At 29.0% G+C, this 16280-nt stretch overlaps 2 protein-coding genes across 2 annotated transcripts in view; one reads left to right on the top strand and one right to left on the bottom strand.

The window, feature by feature from the left end:
- Window positions 1–16280, bottom strand: part of LOC127284343 (uncharacterized) — a 105152-nt gene that overhangs the window by 74188 nt on the left and 14684 nt on the right. Inside the window, exon 2 of the mRNA XM_051309738.1 lies at window positions 10744–10808. The gene's annotated coding sequence lies outside the window, so the exon portion shown is untranslated. The remainder of the gene's footprint in view (window positions 1–10743; window positions 10809–16280) is intronic.
- Window positions 1–16280, top strand: part of LOC127284371 (elongation of very long chain fatty acids protein-like) — a 42146-nt gene that overhangs the window by 18509 nt on the left and 7357 nt on the right. The window contains exons 4-5 of the mRNA XM_051309772.1: window positions 10186–10266; window positions 10335–10518. Of these exons, the coding sequence (XP_051165729.1) occupies window positions 10186–10266; window positions 10335–10518 (265 nt within the window). The remainder of the gene's footprint in view (window positions 1–10185; window positions 10267–10334; window positions 10519–16280) is intronic.

The raw sequence follows: 16280 nt of genomic DNA, 5'->3' as shown, positions 1-16280 counted from the left end.
TTCCTTCTGCAACGCTAAATTCAATACTGTTTTTTTCCACTATTAAGGAACCATCATTTTGAACAACAAATTCAACTGGCAAATTCTGTAATAAAAACTATTTTATTAGTAGCAAATTTTTAACAAATATTAAAAACTCGTTTTTAGATGTTTTTAAATGTACCTGCTCTCCTTATTAATTTTTCAAGAATTTTCCGCGGTCCCATTTTGATTTTCAATTCTTGAAAGTCTGCATTCGATAATTCCAGAAACGACGAACCACAAATACCTTCTTCTGAAAATTATAATTTATACTATAAATTTTAAGAATGAACTAAATTTATACGGATTTCTCAAATTAATTTTAAAGTAATTTAATATTTTTTAAAAATAAATCTTTTGAAAATAAGAAAGAAGAAACTATGGAATTAATATAATTGAACCATATTCAACTTCCAACCCCAAAATTTCTTTGCAACAATATCTTTATTTTCAAATTACTTTAATTTTTATTTCAGATAAAACTATATTTTTTTAGGTGCATTCGATTATTCTTAATTTATAATAGTCACAAATATTGTCAAAAACCTACAAACAGAAATTTTTTAGGCGTATATAACAATTTTGGGGTTTAAAAGTTCAAATGACTTATTAAAATGATGTAATCTTTTTAAATATTTATATAAGAATATGGCGAAGACTGATGAATAAGTCATCGGAATCTGCTTTTTTCCAGCAGCAACAAGGTTTAAAATGTATAAGATCGAAAACGTTAACAAATCGGCGGGGATTTTCTTCATCAGCAGGTTCCACACAATATGCATTGACATAAACATTGAAATAGGATGTTGTACAAACAGAAACTTGTAAGAACATATTTGTCTCTTGAAGTACAACAATTTCTAATATTCTGACAAATAAGGGTAAGTTGTCTTCTCGATTACGAGCCGCTTCTAGGCAAACATATAAACTTTCTCGATACTCTGTACTATTCCCACGAATTGAAGAGCAACAAAAGATTTCATTATCTTCAACAAATCCAAGATTGATCAAATCATTTTTACTCCAACTATTTCCGACTTCAATTATTTTGCCACTCACAGCATGAACTCTTAGCAATTTCACATCGCCAGCACCCGATTTGCTGCTTTGAACGCTTTGAGAAATCCAAATAAGTGTCTTCGGAGAATTTTTAAAGTTATACACATTTCTAGCTCTTAATTTCATCTCATTATGCTTGGCTTCTTCTCTAAGACAGCAGTAGTTCCACATTGGTCCCATCCACAAAATAGCATCTGCATGATGATCTGCTTCATGTAACTTATTTATAGGATTCACACTAGGAAATAATGATTTAAATGACCACATGAGTTCCTTTATAAGATTTCGAAGATATGGGATCAAACTTCTGAGTATTTTGCGGGCAAAAACTATTTCCATTATTTTAAGCAATTCTACAATAAGTTGCATGTGTTTATCTCCTGCATCAATTTTTGCTGAAATTAAAAACGGAAAAGAACGAAGCAATAACCACACTTGCATTTCTTCTGGTTTATATGATAGCCTGGACTCCAAAGCATGGCATCCGTAAAATTTGCTGAAGGTTTGTTGGTATTTTCAACATATCCGTAATTACATGCTGATATTCGTCCATTAAAATATTCTGTGCTTAATTTACGTTGAACTAAAATAAATTCATGAAGTGTTAACTTCAAGAACATTTGTCCAATACCAAGCAAATATACGTGGAGAAGATCAGAGGTTTTGTTCCGAGATGTATGAAAAAAGCGAGATTGGTTTAAACAACAGAGACCTTTGACGCCAGTTGCAGTCTTTGTTTCTGCTAAAAAGTTTATTTCTTTTAATTGAGCAATATGGATATTATAGAGATTTTCTGTTCTTTCTTCAGCCCTTGTCGTAGATCCAATATGTAGATTTTCTCTATTGTAGATGCACATGCGGCAGAATAGATTTGCTGATGGACCAAGAAGGTTAAAAACTTCTGATACAGCAAGAGCGTCTCCAGTGAATGCCTCAATAGATGCTCTCAAAATAAACGTCTCTTCTCCAATCTGCATTTCAACTCCTTCGTCACTTTCTAATTTTGACAAATCGTATAAAAACGATTGAAGAATTTTTTCGAAACCATATTTTTGAATGTCAATGTGGGTACAAAGAAGAAGAACGTGAATGTCACTTAACTGAGAATTCATATGTGATGGTAGATTTTGTACCGTATAGTAAAAAGCTCCTAATTTGTGAACTCCCGTTTTTGAGCCAATTGGATTCACTACTTCGAATTCATCATAATAGAGTTTTATCCTTAAAGCGTTGGGAAATCGAGAAAATAGTGGATGAACTTTGTAATAATCACCATCCACGAATGATGATAAAATACCATCCGGTGATTTTTGCTCATTTAAAATAGCCGTTCTTACATTATCGTTTGATAAAACCATCTTTAGTACCTCGATAATAGGAACATACTAAAGTGTATCCATGGCCATTCTTGGTAGATAAGAACATGAATTTTTGTCTAAAGCCGTATCTACACGATAACCAAGCGGAATTTCTATGGGAGAAATATATCCCGATTTTTCTTTAAGAACTTCTATTTGCTGGTCTAATGTCCTAAGTTCTTTGAAGGGATTTTTAAAATTAAAAATTTCTAATAATTCTTTTGACCTGTTTTCATTTGCTAACTCCCAATCATTTAAAAGGTAAGCTACTTTTCTTTTTATTAAAAGGCTGTTCTGGTTCCAAAATTTCATGTCTATTATGAGTTTGAAAATAACTGTCCTTTATATGTTTCCTTAGAGAAAAAAAGTGTTTAAATTTTCGAAGGCAACCTTGTCCACATTGAACCCGGACAGCACCGAAACTTCCCTGAACCTTGACTGAACCTCGCTTGACGAGGTTCGGGAACTTGCGTCGCGAGGTCCAAACGAGGTTGAGTTGATGTTTAAATGTCCGCGCATAATAAAGGTCAGTTACAGAGGTTGGCTGAATATTGGATTTGAATTTCTGTTAAATATTAAAATTAAAGATTCTTGGCATATTGTGAGGGGATATTTAAGGAAATTAAAAATTCAAGATTTGTTAAATGTAATCGTTAAATATTCTGGAAATTTAGAAGGATCATAAATACGGAAAAATAAAAAGAAAGCAAATGAATTTAAAAACCCAATGGGAAAAATTAATAATTAAATTAAAATAAAAAAATGGTCATCAAAGTATTAGTGAAACCATTTTTTCCAAAAAAGAATTTGTCTCAAATCCAATAAATAGGAGAGACATCAGGCAGAAAAAAAAATTTCGACAAGAAAAAAATTTTCGATCACTACTTATATACCAATCTAATGGCACCTCAACTGCGAGAAACAGTTATGTTGTTCGCCCTCCCTGTGGCGTTGAGCGAACTAAAGTCCAGAGCTGAGCCATCAGCGCAGCGCGGGAACATTTGAAAAATTTGATTTTATTAGATATTTTATTTTATTTTAAATATGACAAATAATTAACTTAATAAATAATTAATGTCATAAATAATTATTAATAACATAATGTCATACTTAATAATTCGTTAATAATTTATTTTTAACGAAAATTTGACAAAAAAAAAATTTGTGGTCAAAAAAAATATTACCATTAAAAAATAATTTTTTTGTTAAATATTCGTAGTAAAAAAAATTTTTTCAAGACAATTATTTGTGGCCTAAAAAAATATCACGATGAGAATATAATTAACAAAAAAACTTACTCGTAGCACAAAAAAAATTTCACCATGAGAAAATAATTTTTTAAAATTTTCTTTGTAAAAAAATTATTGGTAGCTCAAAAAAATATCACGATGAGAAAATAATTTTTTGTCAAATTTTCTCTGTAAATAAATTCATTAACTAAATAACGTAATTATTAGTTACTTCATTTTTTTACTACGAAAATATAACAAAAAAATATTTGTAGCACAAAAATAATATCAAGATGAGAAATTTAATCATTTCGTCGATTGAGGGCAGAAACACGCCAATTCAGGCGAATGTTGAGAAACATGACAATCTAAAAAATATTAGGGAAACCTGCCATTCCAGTGAAGATTTCAAAAACATGCCATCTCAGATGTCAAATTTTTGTTGATTGTTTTAGGTTGGTAACACTGTCTTGAGAATGTTATATTATAGTTAACAAAATTTTAATCTTGAAATCAATATTAAAAATTAAGAAAAGTATAATTATTAATAATAAAATTATTAAAGGTTCTACCGACTTAGCCATCAATAATCAACAAAATATTAATTATTTTGACTCAACAATTTTTCGTTTACAGTGTTACCAACCTAAAACAATCAACAAAAATTTGACATCTGAGATAGCATGTTTTTAAAATCTTCACTGGAATGACAGGTTTCCCTAATATTTTTTAGATTGGCATGTTTCTCAACATTCGCCTGAATTGGCGTGTTTCTGCCCTCAATCGACGATTTTTAAATTTTCTCTGTAAAAAAATATTTTGTGGCCTAAAAAAATTATCACGATCAGAAAATAACTATTTTGTCAAATTTTCTCTCCAAAAAAATTAATTAACTAAATACCGTAATAATTAATTGATTTTTTTTACTACGAAAATTTACCAAAAATTTATTCGTAACACAAAACAATATCACAATGAGAAAATAATGTTTTTTTCAAATTTTGTTTGAAAAAAAATTATTCGCAGCACATAAAAATATTACGATGAGAAATTTTCTCAGTAAAAAAATTATTTGTGGCCCAAAAAAATATCACGATGAGAAAATAATTTTTTTTCAAAATTTCTCTGTAAAAAAAATTAATTAAATAATTAGCTTAATAATTAGATAATTAATTTTTTTTACTACGAATATTTAACAAAAAATTATTTTTTAATGCTAATATTTTTTTTGACCACAAATTTTTTTTTTGTCAAATTTTCGTTAAAAATAAATTATTAACGAATTATTAAGTATGACATTATGTTATTAATAATTATTTATGACATTAATTATTTATTAAGTTAATTATTTGTCATATTTAAAATAAAATAAAATATCTAATAAAATCAAATTTTTCAAATGTTCCCGCGCTGCACTGATGGCTCAGCTCTGGACTTTAGTTCGCTCAACGCCACAGGGAGGGCGAACAACATAACTGTTTCTCGCAGTTGAGGTGCCATTAGATTGGTATATAAGTAGTGATCGAAAATTTTTTTTCTGCCTGATGTCTCTCCTATTTATTGGATTTGAGACAAATTCTTTTTTGGAAAAAATGGTTTCACTAATACTTTGATGACCATTTTTTTATTTTAATTTAATTATTAATTTTTCCTATTGGGTTTTTAGGGTTTCGTGGCCCATGGGCGAAAGCCTTATAGTTTCACTTTGGCGTCCGTCTGTCCGTAGTATATTTTGGGGCACCACAGCTATCAAAATCAAATTTTAGGGCACAGATCCCAAATTAAAATTTTGGGGCACCCCAGATCCCAAATTAAAATTTTGGGGCCCCACAGATCCCAAATTAAACTTTTGAGGCACCACAGATCCCAAATTCGAATTTTGGTCAAACATAGCTGCCAAATTCGAATTTTGGGCATACATAGCTTCCAAATTCGAATTTTGGGGCACCACAGATCCCAAATTCAAATTTTGGGGCACCACAGATCTAAAATCTCCATTTACTGAATGGACATTTTCCCGAATGGACATTACATGAATGGACATTACATGAATGGACATTACATGTCCCATTAGTTAACATGCCCCTACAATTGACATGTCCCAGTAGTTGACCTGTCTCAGTAATTGACATGTCCCAATATTTGACATGTCCATATAGTTGAAATGTCCAAGAGTTGACATGTCTTAATAGTGGACATTATCGAATGGACATTTTACCTAATGTTTCAGGTAAATTTATAAAATAAATTTTATTATTTATTTTTAAATTATTTATTTTTGATTTATTTTTTTTTTAATTAAAATTTAAAGCGACTTTAGTTCGCTCAACGCCACAGGGAGGGCGAACAACATAACTGTTTCTCGCAGTTGAGGTGCCATTAGATTGGTATATAAGTAGTGATCGAAAATTTTTTTTCTGCCTGATGTCTCTCCTATTTATTGGATTTGAGACAAATTCTTTTTTGGAAAAAATGGTTTCACTAATACTTTGATGACCATTTTTTTATTTTAATTTAATTATTAATTTTTCCTATTGGGTTTTTAGGGTTTCGTGGCCCATGGCCGAAAGCCTTATAGTTTCACTTTGGCGTCCGTCTGTCCGTAGTATATTTTGGGGCACCACAGCTCCCAAAATCAAATTTTAGGGCACAGATCCCAAATTAAAATTTTGGGGCACCCCAGATCCCAAATTAAAATTTTGGGGCCCCACAGATCCCAAATTAAACTTTTGGGGCACCACAGATCCCAAATTCGAATTTTGGTCAAACATAGCTGCCAAATTCGAATTTTGGGGCACCACAGATCCCAAATTCGAATTTTGGGCATACATAGCTTCCAAATTCGAATTTTGGGGCACCACAGATCCCAAATTCAAATTTTGGGGCACCATAGCTCCCAAATTCAAATTTTGGGGCCCCACAGATCTAAAATCTCCATTTACTGAATGGACATTTTCCCGAATGGACATTACATGAATGGACATTACATGAATGGACATTACATGAATGGACATTACATGTCCCATTAGTTAACATGCCCCTACAATTGACATGTCCCAGTAGTTGACCTGTCTCAGTAATTGACATGTCCCAATATTTGACATGTCCATATAGTTGAAATGTCCAAGAGTTGACATGTCTTAATAGTGGACATTATCGAATGGACATTTTACCTAATGTTTCAGGTAAATTTATAAAATAAATTTTATTATTTATTTTTAAATTATTTATTTTTGATTTATTTTTTTTTTAATTAAAATTTAAAGCGCCACGAAACCCTAGATGTAGGCGCAATTGCGCCTAGTTCTTTTCTATTTTTAATAGTATATTACGATACTAGTCCAGAAAGTTGGATTTCCTGGCGGGCGAGATATATAGGGCCGAGGCCCAATATATCGCCTGCTAGGGCATCCAGCTTTCTGGTCGTGTGTCGTATACAATTTTTCTGTTTCCCCAACCGAAAGTACGCTCAATAATTAATATTAATTAATAAAATGTCATTAATAGCATATCTATATTGTGTCTAATGTAGCGGACTGCGTTAGCGCGCTCTCGTGGTCACCTCTCGAAGCGTATGGTGAAATGTACTTGGTATCTGCTCCTAGCCTCGATCAGCTGACAGCTCGCCCGCCCGACTTTTGCAAAACCGAGGCGAAGCCGAGGTCTTTGCTGGTCGGGGCGGGCACCGAAAAAATTTGTAAAATATAAAAAATATGCAAAAAAAGAAAAAGTAATAATCAAATGTGAGAAATATAGTCTTTCTGTCAAAAGATCTAACCACCTGTGTACATTTGTGCAATTAACCTCCAAGAAGTAGTGTTTATTATAATCATTATAGTTATACAGTTGCCAAAGGAAAGAATTTATTTAGTTTAAAAATTTTAAAAACAGAAAAAACACTCGTTTAAGTGCATTATATTTAAACATAAACTATGTGGTATTATTATTTATTATTATTATTTATTATTTATAGTTAATCCGTGAACAGTAATAAAATGATTGGACAGCCCATTTAACCCGTTATTTATTAATTCTTGACACATAAAACAGTTTAATCTTTCCATTTTAAAAAATGATAAAAATTTCAATAAATGAAAAAAATTCTTCTTAACAAACACCTGAGGACGAAATATGAAAAAATTATACATGAAAAGTATTTTTTACCTAAATTTGATCGAAATTCGCAAAACTTTGAAATTATCAAAAATCTTTGCTTTTTGTGTAGGTGTCAACAACTTTAAAAAACATATTAAAATATACTTACTTAGACAACCCATTAGGGTAAATTAATAATTAAGTTGAATTTCATTTAAATTTTAATTTATGTACCTTTTAAAATTTGAGCGACTTCTGCAGGGATATATGTCGTACTTCGCGGTCACTATTACTATGAGTATAACTATTATACTTATTTAGTATGCACTTACTTTAAACTAAAAAAGCATTATTTCATACTTTAATAGGTAAACGAAGTTACATACTATTAAAAGATAAAGCAGTTTGGTGCTAAAATAGTTCGTTTGTTTTTTCCGTGTAACAAATATTTTTTTTAATATAAAAAAAAACTTTTAGAAAACCTCAAAATCACTGTAATCTCCCCATAATAAAATAATATTTCATTGATAATTATATTTATACATGTTACCAAAATATTTAAGCTAAAATTTGTTTTACACAACTGTCATATTCGCTTGATTAATGACATGCATTTCTAAGCTTATAGTAAACAAAGAAAAAATTGCCTTTTTCTACAGAAATAATTGCCATATATATGCATTTACTTTAGTTATACGACAAAAATTGCTGTATTCTAAAGCACATTATATATTCTTTTTTCAGTGATAGTTTATTTTCAAATTTTTTAATAACTGGGAATCCTAGGTCGGGCCTAGCTGATACCCACTTACAAACTGGGCTAACCTGGCAACTTTTCCACATGTGTTGTCATTAAGTAGCTGAATTTTATATAAATTAAGAAAAAACGTTCAGGTGTCGAAAACTCAATGAAGTGCCATAGATGTTTCAGGAAGCAATAGAAAATGACATATGTACATATCACAAGTTAAATCTAACCTTCTTTTCCATCTTTATTTGTCTTGTAAAAATTTTATTTATTATATTATTATTACATTTAAATATAGTGGGTTAGAATAAGAAATGATTTACGTTAGACGCGATATTTTCATAGTCTGTTTAGAAGAGTACAATTGCTTTATAAAATATCTATCCTGTGGTGATATTACATACTTTTTTCTTAGATTAAATATTATCTTCTTTTAATTATAAATTAATTATGAATTAATCTTTAATAGTAAAATTACACAATTAATATTACTTTTATAAAAATTTTATGATTACTTAAAGGAATTTAAATAATCGTATAGTTTAAAGTTCAATTTATATACTTATAATATAAAAAGATAATCTAGTTCTCAGGAAGTGTAAGAAAGGTAATTATAATACATATTCTTAGACAACTTATGAAAAGCGAATGAAACTGCAAACACATTAAATTTTTAATCTCAGTTTCAAATATATTCCAAAACTGAACTTCAACAGAATTTTAAAGCAGTTATATAAAATTTTTCGGATACAGTTCTAGAACTACGTTGGAACGTCAGTTACAGGTCATTTGTGACTATTATGTTATGTTACAGAACTGTGACGCACGCATAATATAGTACATTTATTGAACGTGTTTGCTGGGGCTATCCACAGATATTTAACAAGTGTTAAAAAGAAGCTTCCTGTGAAGAAGTCAGCAAGCAAATACCAAAGTGTCTTAGGTCTAATGTACAAATAGTTGTCATGAAGCATTTGACACCTTTATAACAATTGCCTGAAGACCGTATGAATGTTCCAAGAAAATTTCTGATTTTCGACTATGTATTGTTAATTTTTCTTTAATTTATTTGACTAAACTTGAGACTGAAATTAAACCTTACATTGATGACTTTTTCAAATGAAATTCTCTATAATATTTATTTTAAACATTTCCCAATTTTATTTTAATGTAGTCGTTTACTTTACACTCAAGTTGGTGAAAAAATTAGTTATTTTTTTACTGATTCAGATTTAAAGAGCAGGTTTTAACGGCCTGAGTGTAGTACACAATTGTGAAGTTAAAAATTTCTTAATCAATAATATTTGATTTACTAAAATTTTTTTACACAAAATATCTCAATACTTATTGTTATTGAGGAGCATTAGCTTTATTAAACATTTTGTCTACTAAGGCAATTAATGGCATTCAAATTTTCTGCAATATTTGAAAAAAAATTGAAAGAAATTGAAGCAAAACATACTGAGGGCATTAAATGGTATTAAGGAATAAAGTGGCATTTACTGGGATTCAAAAGCACGCGATTGTTTAGTTTTTTCAATGCCTTTTACTCCACTGCTTCTTACCGGGTCAACGTTTAGTTTAGTCCTTGACATGCAATACTGTGATAATGCAATTTTGTAAAGAAAGTTATTCTATCTAGGTAGTATAATCATTTCTAATAATTGTTTTTTAGGCGCTTGCCTTAGCTTGGTTGTGGGATTACAAATTCGCTTGCGAGCCAGTGGATTTTTCAAATGATCCTAAAGCTCTAGAGGTATTTATTACATTTTATTGCAAATTTTTCTATTAAACTCATTCGTTAATTTCCTTTAATATTTTCAGATAGCCGGAACAGTATGGCTTTATTTTATCGTAAAAATAATCGATCTTTTCGACACTGTCTTCTTCGTACTTCGAAAAAAGTACAATCAAATATCGTTCCTTCACGTATATCATCATACTGGAATGGTAATTGGAGCCTGGGGTGCAGTTAAGTATCTTCCCGGGGGCCATATTACGTTTTTAGGTAAGATAGAAATTACACTACGAAGTACATTTACTACTATGGCTTGAAACTCGTTAATCGGGGATTTTCAAGATCACTAAATATGGAAATGACATCAGATTTTTATAAAGTCTGCCATTTTGTAGTTTCACAATCTGATACCAGATTCGTAATCAGTGACTATATTGGTTCTTTTAAAATGAAAAACAGTATTTCAAAATGAGTAGCGTACTCTACTTTTCTTACGCAGCAAAAATGATTTAGGTAGATGGCTCCACGTTCAATGTCGTTCAGTATTGGCTCACTTTGAACTGAAACAAAAATAAGACTAGGTTTATTGTGTGTAAAAAAAATATAAAAAAATTTATTCAATTTAAAAATAAAAAATTTCCAATTGCATTGCAGTGGAAGAGTGGATTAACCCTGGCATTTCTTTTCACGGTTTTTAGACCTCAAAAACCGTGGCATTCGAACTTTGAACATTTTTAACTGAAAAATTGAGAGCGCACCAAAGCTGGGCAAAGCCTGGAATTTTTATTCACGGTCTTTAGACCTCAAAAATATTATATATAATAAAAATAAATAATGATATATCAAATAAATAAAAATATAATATATTATTCATATTATATTTTTTAATTTTTTTCTAATTTTGAAAGTCTTAACAACGAAATTCTAAAAATTTATTATTTTATCATAAAAGAACCTGGTATTTTATTGAAAATGTTAGATTTACAAGAAATTTTATTAATGAAAAAAATATAAAAAGACAATGAGAAAATGAAATATAATTTTATATTTCATTTTCTCATTGTCTTTTTATATTTTTTTCATTAATAAAATTTCTTGTGAATGAAAAGCATTTAATTAATCGATACATGAATATTATTAAATTAATATAATAATATTCATGTATCGATTAATTAAATGTTTTTCATTTTGGCTAACACCAAACTCTATTGTTAAACTTTAAATTTAATTTTTTAAATTTTTACTCAATTAAAACTGTGAAAAATATATAAAAAAAGCTTATATTAAACTCAAAATTTGTTATTTCTTCAGATATCATTTTAAAAAATAAACATATATATATATATATTTTTTTTAATAATTGAATATTTAAATTAAATAGTAAACAATATATTATAAAATAATAAATTATCTTACTGAATCAAATTATCCAAAGATCTTAAAGAATTTTCTTTTTGTCGATTTATAATAATTTTCAAAATTTCTGTATCGATTTATTTTACAATTTTTTCATTGCTAAATGAAATTATAATTAAATTATATTCATCGAACGTACTTTAACTTCACTTTTAAAGTATTCATAACTTTTTTTACAAATTGTAGATCAGTATGAAACTTTCATTTAAAATAAATAAAAAGTAATTTGACATTTTATTCTCTATTTCACTTTTGACAATATTTGACATGTTAATTGCATTTGTTTTTAACAACCAAATTCAGTTTATGTATGCCATTTAGTGAAAAGTGCATTCCTTACAGAAAAAAATGTCAATGATAAAAATTTTTTGTTTAGTTTTTTGGTGCAAAAGTAAAGAATGACTGAATTTCGTGAACAAATGGAATTAGAATGTCAAATGTTGTCAAAAGTGGAATTGAAAATAAAATTATTATAAATCGACAAAAAAGAAAATTTTTGTAAGAACTTTGGATAATCTGCTTCAGTAAGATAATTTATTACTTTACAAAATATATTTTTCTACTATTTAATGTAAATATTCAATTATTAAAATATATATATATATTCATACATATGTTTATTTTTTCAAGTGATGTCTAAAAAAATAAAAAATTTCAATTTAATATAAGCTTTTTTTATATATTTTACACAGTTTTAATTGTGTACAATTTAATAAATTAAATTTAAAGTTTAACCATACAATTAATGCAAACGTTATTTCCCGGGAATATTTTCACGTAGAGTTTGGTGTTATCCAAAATGAAAAACACAATCAATACATGTATATTATTATATTATATAATTATATTTTATTTTCTGATTATCTTTTTATATTTTTTGTATTAATAAAATTTCTTGTGAATCTACCATTTCCAATAAAATACCAGATTCTTTTATGCTAAAATAATAAATTTTTTATTGGCGATTCAAACAGCTACACTAGCGCCACAGTTGAACTAATTTAGGCGTGACTCGCTCTGTAGCACTCCATGTGTTTTAAATTATTTTTTTTTATTTAACGCTTAAAAATAATTTTACAAACGCAATAAAAATATCAGAATAATTAAATAATTTGAAATAAACTGTCAAAACAGAGACTGCTTTAGAGCGAGTCACGCCTAAATTAGTTCAACTGTGGCGCTAGTGTAGCTGTTTGAATCGCCAATAATTGCGTTGTTAAGAGTTTCAAAATTAGAAAAAAATTGTACAAAATATAATATAAATGATATATTATATATTTATTTATTATTATTTATTTTTATTATATATAATATTTTTGAGGTCTAAAGACCGTGAAAAGAAATGCCAGGCTTTGCCCAGCCTTAATTCACTCTAAAATTGTGAATAAAAAATTACAAAGGTCGATAGCCATGGTTTTAAAGGTCTAAAGACCGTGAATAAAAATGCCAGGCTTTGCCCAGCTTTGGTGCGCTCTCAATTTTTCAGTTAAAAAATTTCAAAGTTCGAATGCCACGGTTTTTGAGGTCTAAAAACCGTGAAAAGAAATGCCAGGGTTAATCCACTCTTCCACTGCAATGCAATTGGAAATTTTTTTGACAGCTTTTAACCAGGCATTTCCCATGCCCTGGGAAGTGATCATTAGCAAGGGTAGCGCCAAGGTTGGCATAGGCTTTTTGAAACCTTTCCCCATAGTGTTGCCAGCCTTGGTCCATTTTTACGCGGGATAGAGTTTTACATAAAGATAAAAAAAACATTTAAAAAATTGCTATTAATGGATTCTATCAAAAAAATTAAACTCTCATAGCACAATATATTGTTGTAAGGTGCAAACTTCAGGTCAGATTTAAATTTTCAAAGGGTTAAACAAAATTTTAACAATTATTTATGCGTAGTAGTTTTCTGCATCATCTAATCAAATTTATTAATTGAACTAGCAGCTTTGTCGTCCGCAAGCGGCCGACTACGTTGCTAGTGTACATTAACCATATTTTTTATTCATTTTTTTTCAAAAAAAATTTAATATTAGAAATGTAAAAAAAATTTCTTTATATTGGATCTACCACCCAAGTAGCACGGAATATTGCTTGAATGTCAAGCTGATATCAACCGGGAATATTTTCGTGACATTCAGGCGATATCATAATGTCCTCTTCACGGGGTCAATCCTCGGTGATGTATCTATGTGACGGTCTCTCACACAAAAAATGTAACGCATTACAAAACTTACATTCTACATTTATTAAACCTAAATAATTCTGTGGAACTTTACTTTCATCGAAATCTTCAAAAGACATTATTGCAACTCCAACACTTTTTTTTATTCCGATTATCGTTTTTACATATCAAATTCTCTTCTTCACACATTCGTTTCATCTTCCGTTGCCGTAGAAAATTTTTTTTTCTTACATGACAAATTATTTTCTTGACGCACTTTCTTTTCATCTTGAGTTGCCATTGATATTTTTCTTTTCCTACATGCAAAATTTTTATCCTTGCGTATTTTCTTACCATCTTCAGTTTTTAAAGATAATTTCTTTTTTTTGCGCTCTTTCTTTTTTATTTCTGTTTTATTACGATTACATTTTCTCAATCTCTCATTCTCCTGTCTTATTACTTTCGGCTCATATGTAACTTCGCGCCTTGCCTTCCTTTTTCTTCCCTTCTCTTTCATTGCTCGATTTATCTTTTTTTGAAAAAAATTTAATATTAGAAATGTAAAAAAAATTTCTTTATATTGGATCTACCACCCAAGTAGCACGGAATATTGCTTGAATGTCAAGCTGATATCAACCGGGAATATTTTTGTGACATTCAGGCGATATCATAATGTCCTCTTCACGGGGACATTCCTCGGTGATGTATCTATGTGACACTACCAAAAGGTTGTTGATCAACAGCTTCAAAAACTACTGTTGGTTTAAAAGGGAACAATCTAATTAAATATTTTATTTGATGCACATTTAAACACCCCTCATTAAGGCTATCAAAAATATAAAGCCTTACTCTATCGTAATAGACACAAATATGTTTATATGAGGTGAGTTTATCACCTTCTTTAATTGGGACAATAAAATCAAGCATTTGTACATACAAAGCACTTTGCATATTGAAAAAGGAATTGTAATCTTTTTTTAATAAATCTTCAAATTTGTACATATGCATGTAATTTAACAATTTATTTCTATTTTCAATAATTTTTAAATTTTTATCACTTAAAATAACATACTCTTTTATGTTGGCTATAGTGTACTTCGTTTAATTTTATTTTTGATTCATGAAAATCTAAATATCTTAAACCCTTTTGCTCACTCTCTCTAATATAACCAATTTTTCCATTAATTCAATATAACCAATTTTTACTTTAATCCAATATAACCAATTTTGCCTTTTATCCAATAAAACTACCAAATATCCAAAAGAATGAGAGAACTATGAGTAACTATGAATCAGTAACTACTGATCAGCCAATAAGTGCAAAAAGGACACTCTTATATGAGTAATCAGTAGTTAAATAACATATATACGTATTTATACCTGCATTAAAACCCCGGAACAAATACCACAAAAAAACAACCATTGGACAATAGAACCTTTGTTAATGAGGATTAACTCTGAGGACCCAGGTAATAATTTCTTTTTTCACATTTATTATATAGAAAAATAAAGATGTACCAACCCTTGGTACAATTCTGAGTACATAATGAAATGTACTGTAGGTTTACATTGACATCGGCACGTCTGACGTCTCGAAATTTTTTCCGTGTATTATCACATGGAAATTTAAAGATAAAAGTCATAACTGAAGAGGTAATGTATATCTTTCTTTCTCACATCAAGGAATATAACATATAAACATTTTCATTTAATATTGCATTTCTCTATTTAGAGGATTCAAAATACAGGTAGGGGAGAGTGATAAACAGTAGGACAGTTTAAACAGTAGGACACTTTAATTTTCTGAAAAACTACTTAAAGAAACTCTACCAAAATTTAAATGTAAACCATGTTTATGACAACACACTATCTCCAAAAATTTTAGCCACATTGATTGATTATTTACTAAGAAAATTGAAAAAAACTGTTATTGACGTTACGGAGTAAATTTTTTCTTGAAATACAATGCTGATTTTTATATAGATAGGACAGTTTTTAAAAAAAGTGTAATTGTTACTTCGTTTACTCATATTTTTAAGTATAATATCCAATAATTTAAAATATTTTAAAATTTTACAAACAATTTTTATTTAAATAATTTCTTGCGACTGCTCAATTTAAACAGTGGGACATTAAACACTGGGGCAGGCAAAAATTTAAGTTTATAAAACGTGGATTTTGGCAACACTAATTATAAGTTGTGTCAGCTATACGCATGCGCATTTATACTTACACAGCGACTAAAAATGTGATTTTTTTATGCTAAAAAACATTGAAAAATTCAAAATTTATAATTATTACAATTATTTTTCGGCAACATTTGAAAAATAACACTTGATAAGAGAACGACTATTCAAATTTTCCTCCAAATTGTTTTTAGGTTATGACCAAATTATGACGTATGATCAGCAGTACTGTAAACGTAAAAAAAATAATAGCAATTTTTCATATGAAACTTGAC

Source organism: Leptopilina boulardi, unplaced genomic scaffold (assembly GCF_019393585.1).
Source record: "Leptopilina boulardi isolate dan_hultmark-lab unplaced genomic scaffold, ZJU_Lbou_2.1 LbouV2_324, whole genome shotgun sequence".
Taxonomy (NCBI): Eukaryota; Metazoa; Arthropoda; class Insecta; order Hymenoptera; family Figitidae; genus Leptopilina; species Leptopilina boulardi.
Note: the sequence above shows the minus strand (reverse complement) of the source record. Positions and strands in the feature narration are given on the sequence as shown.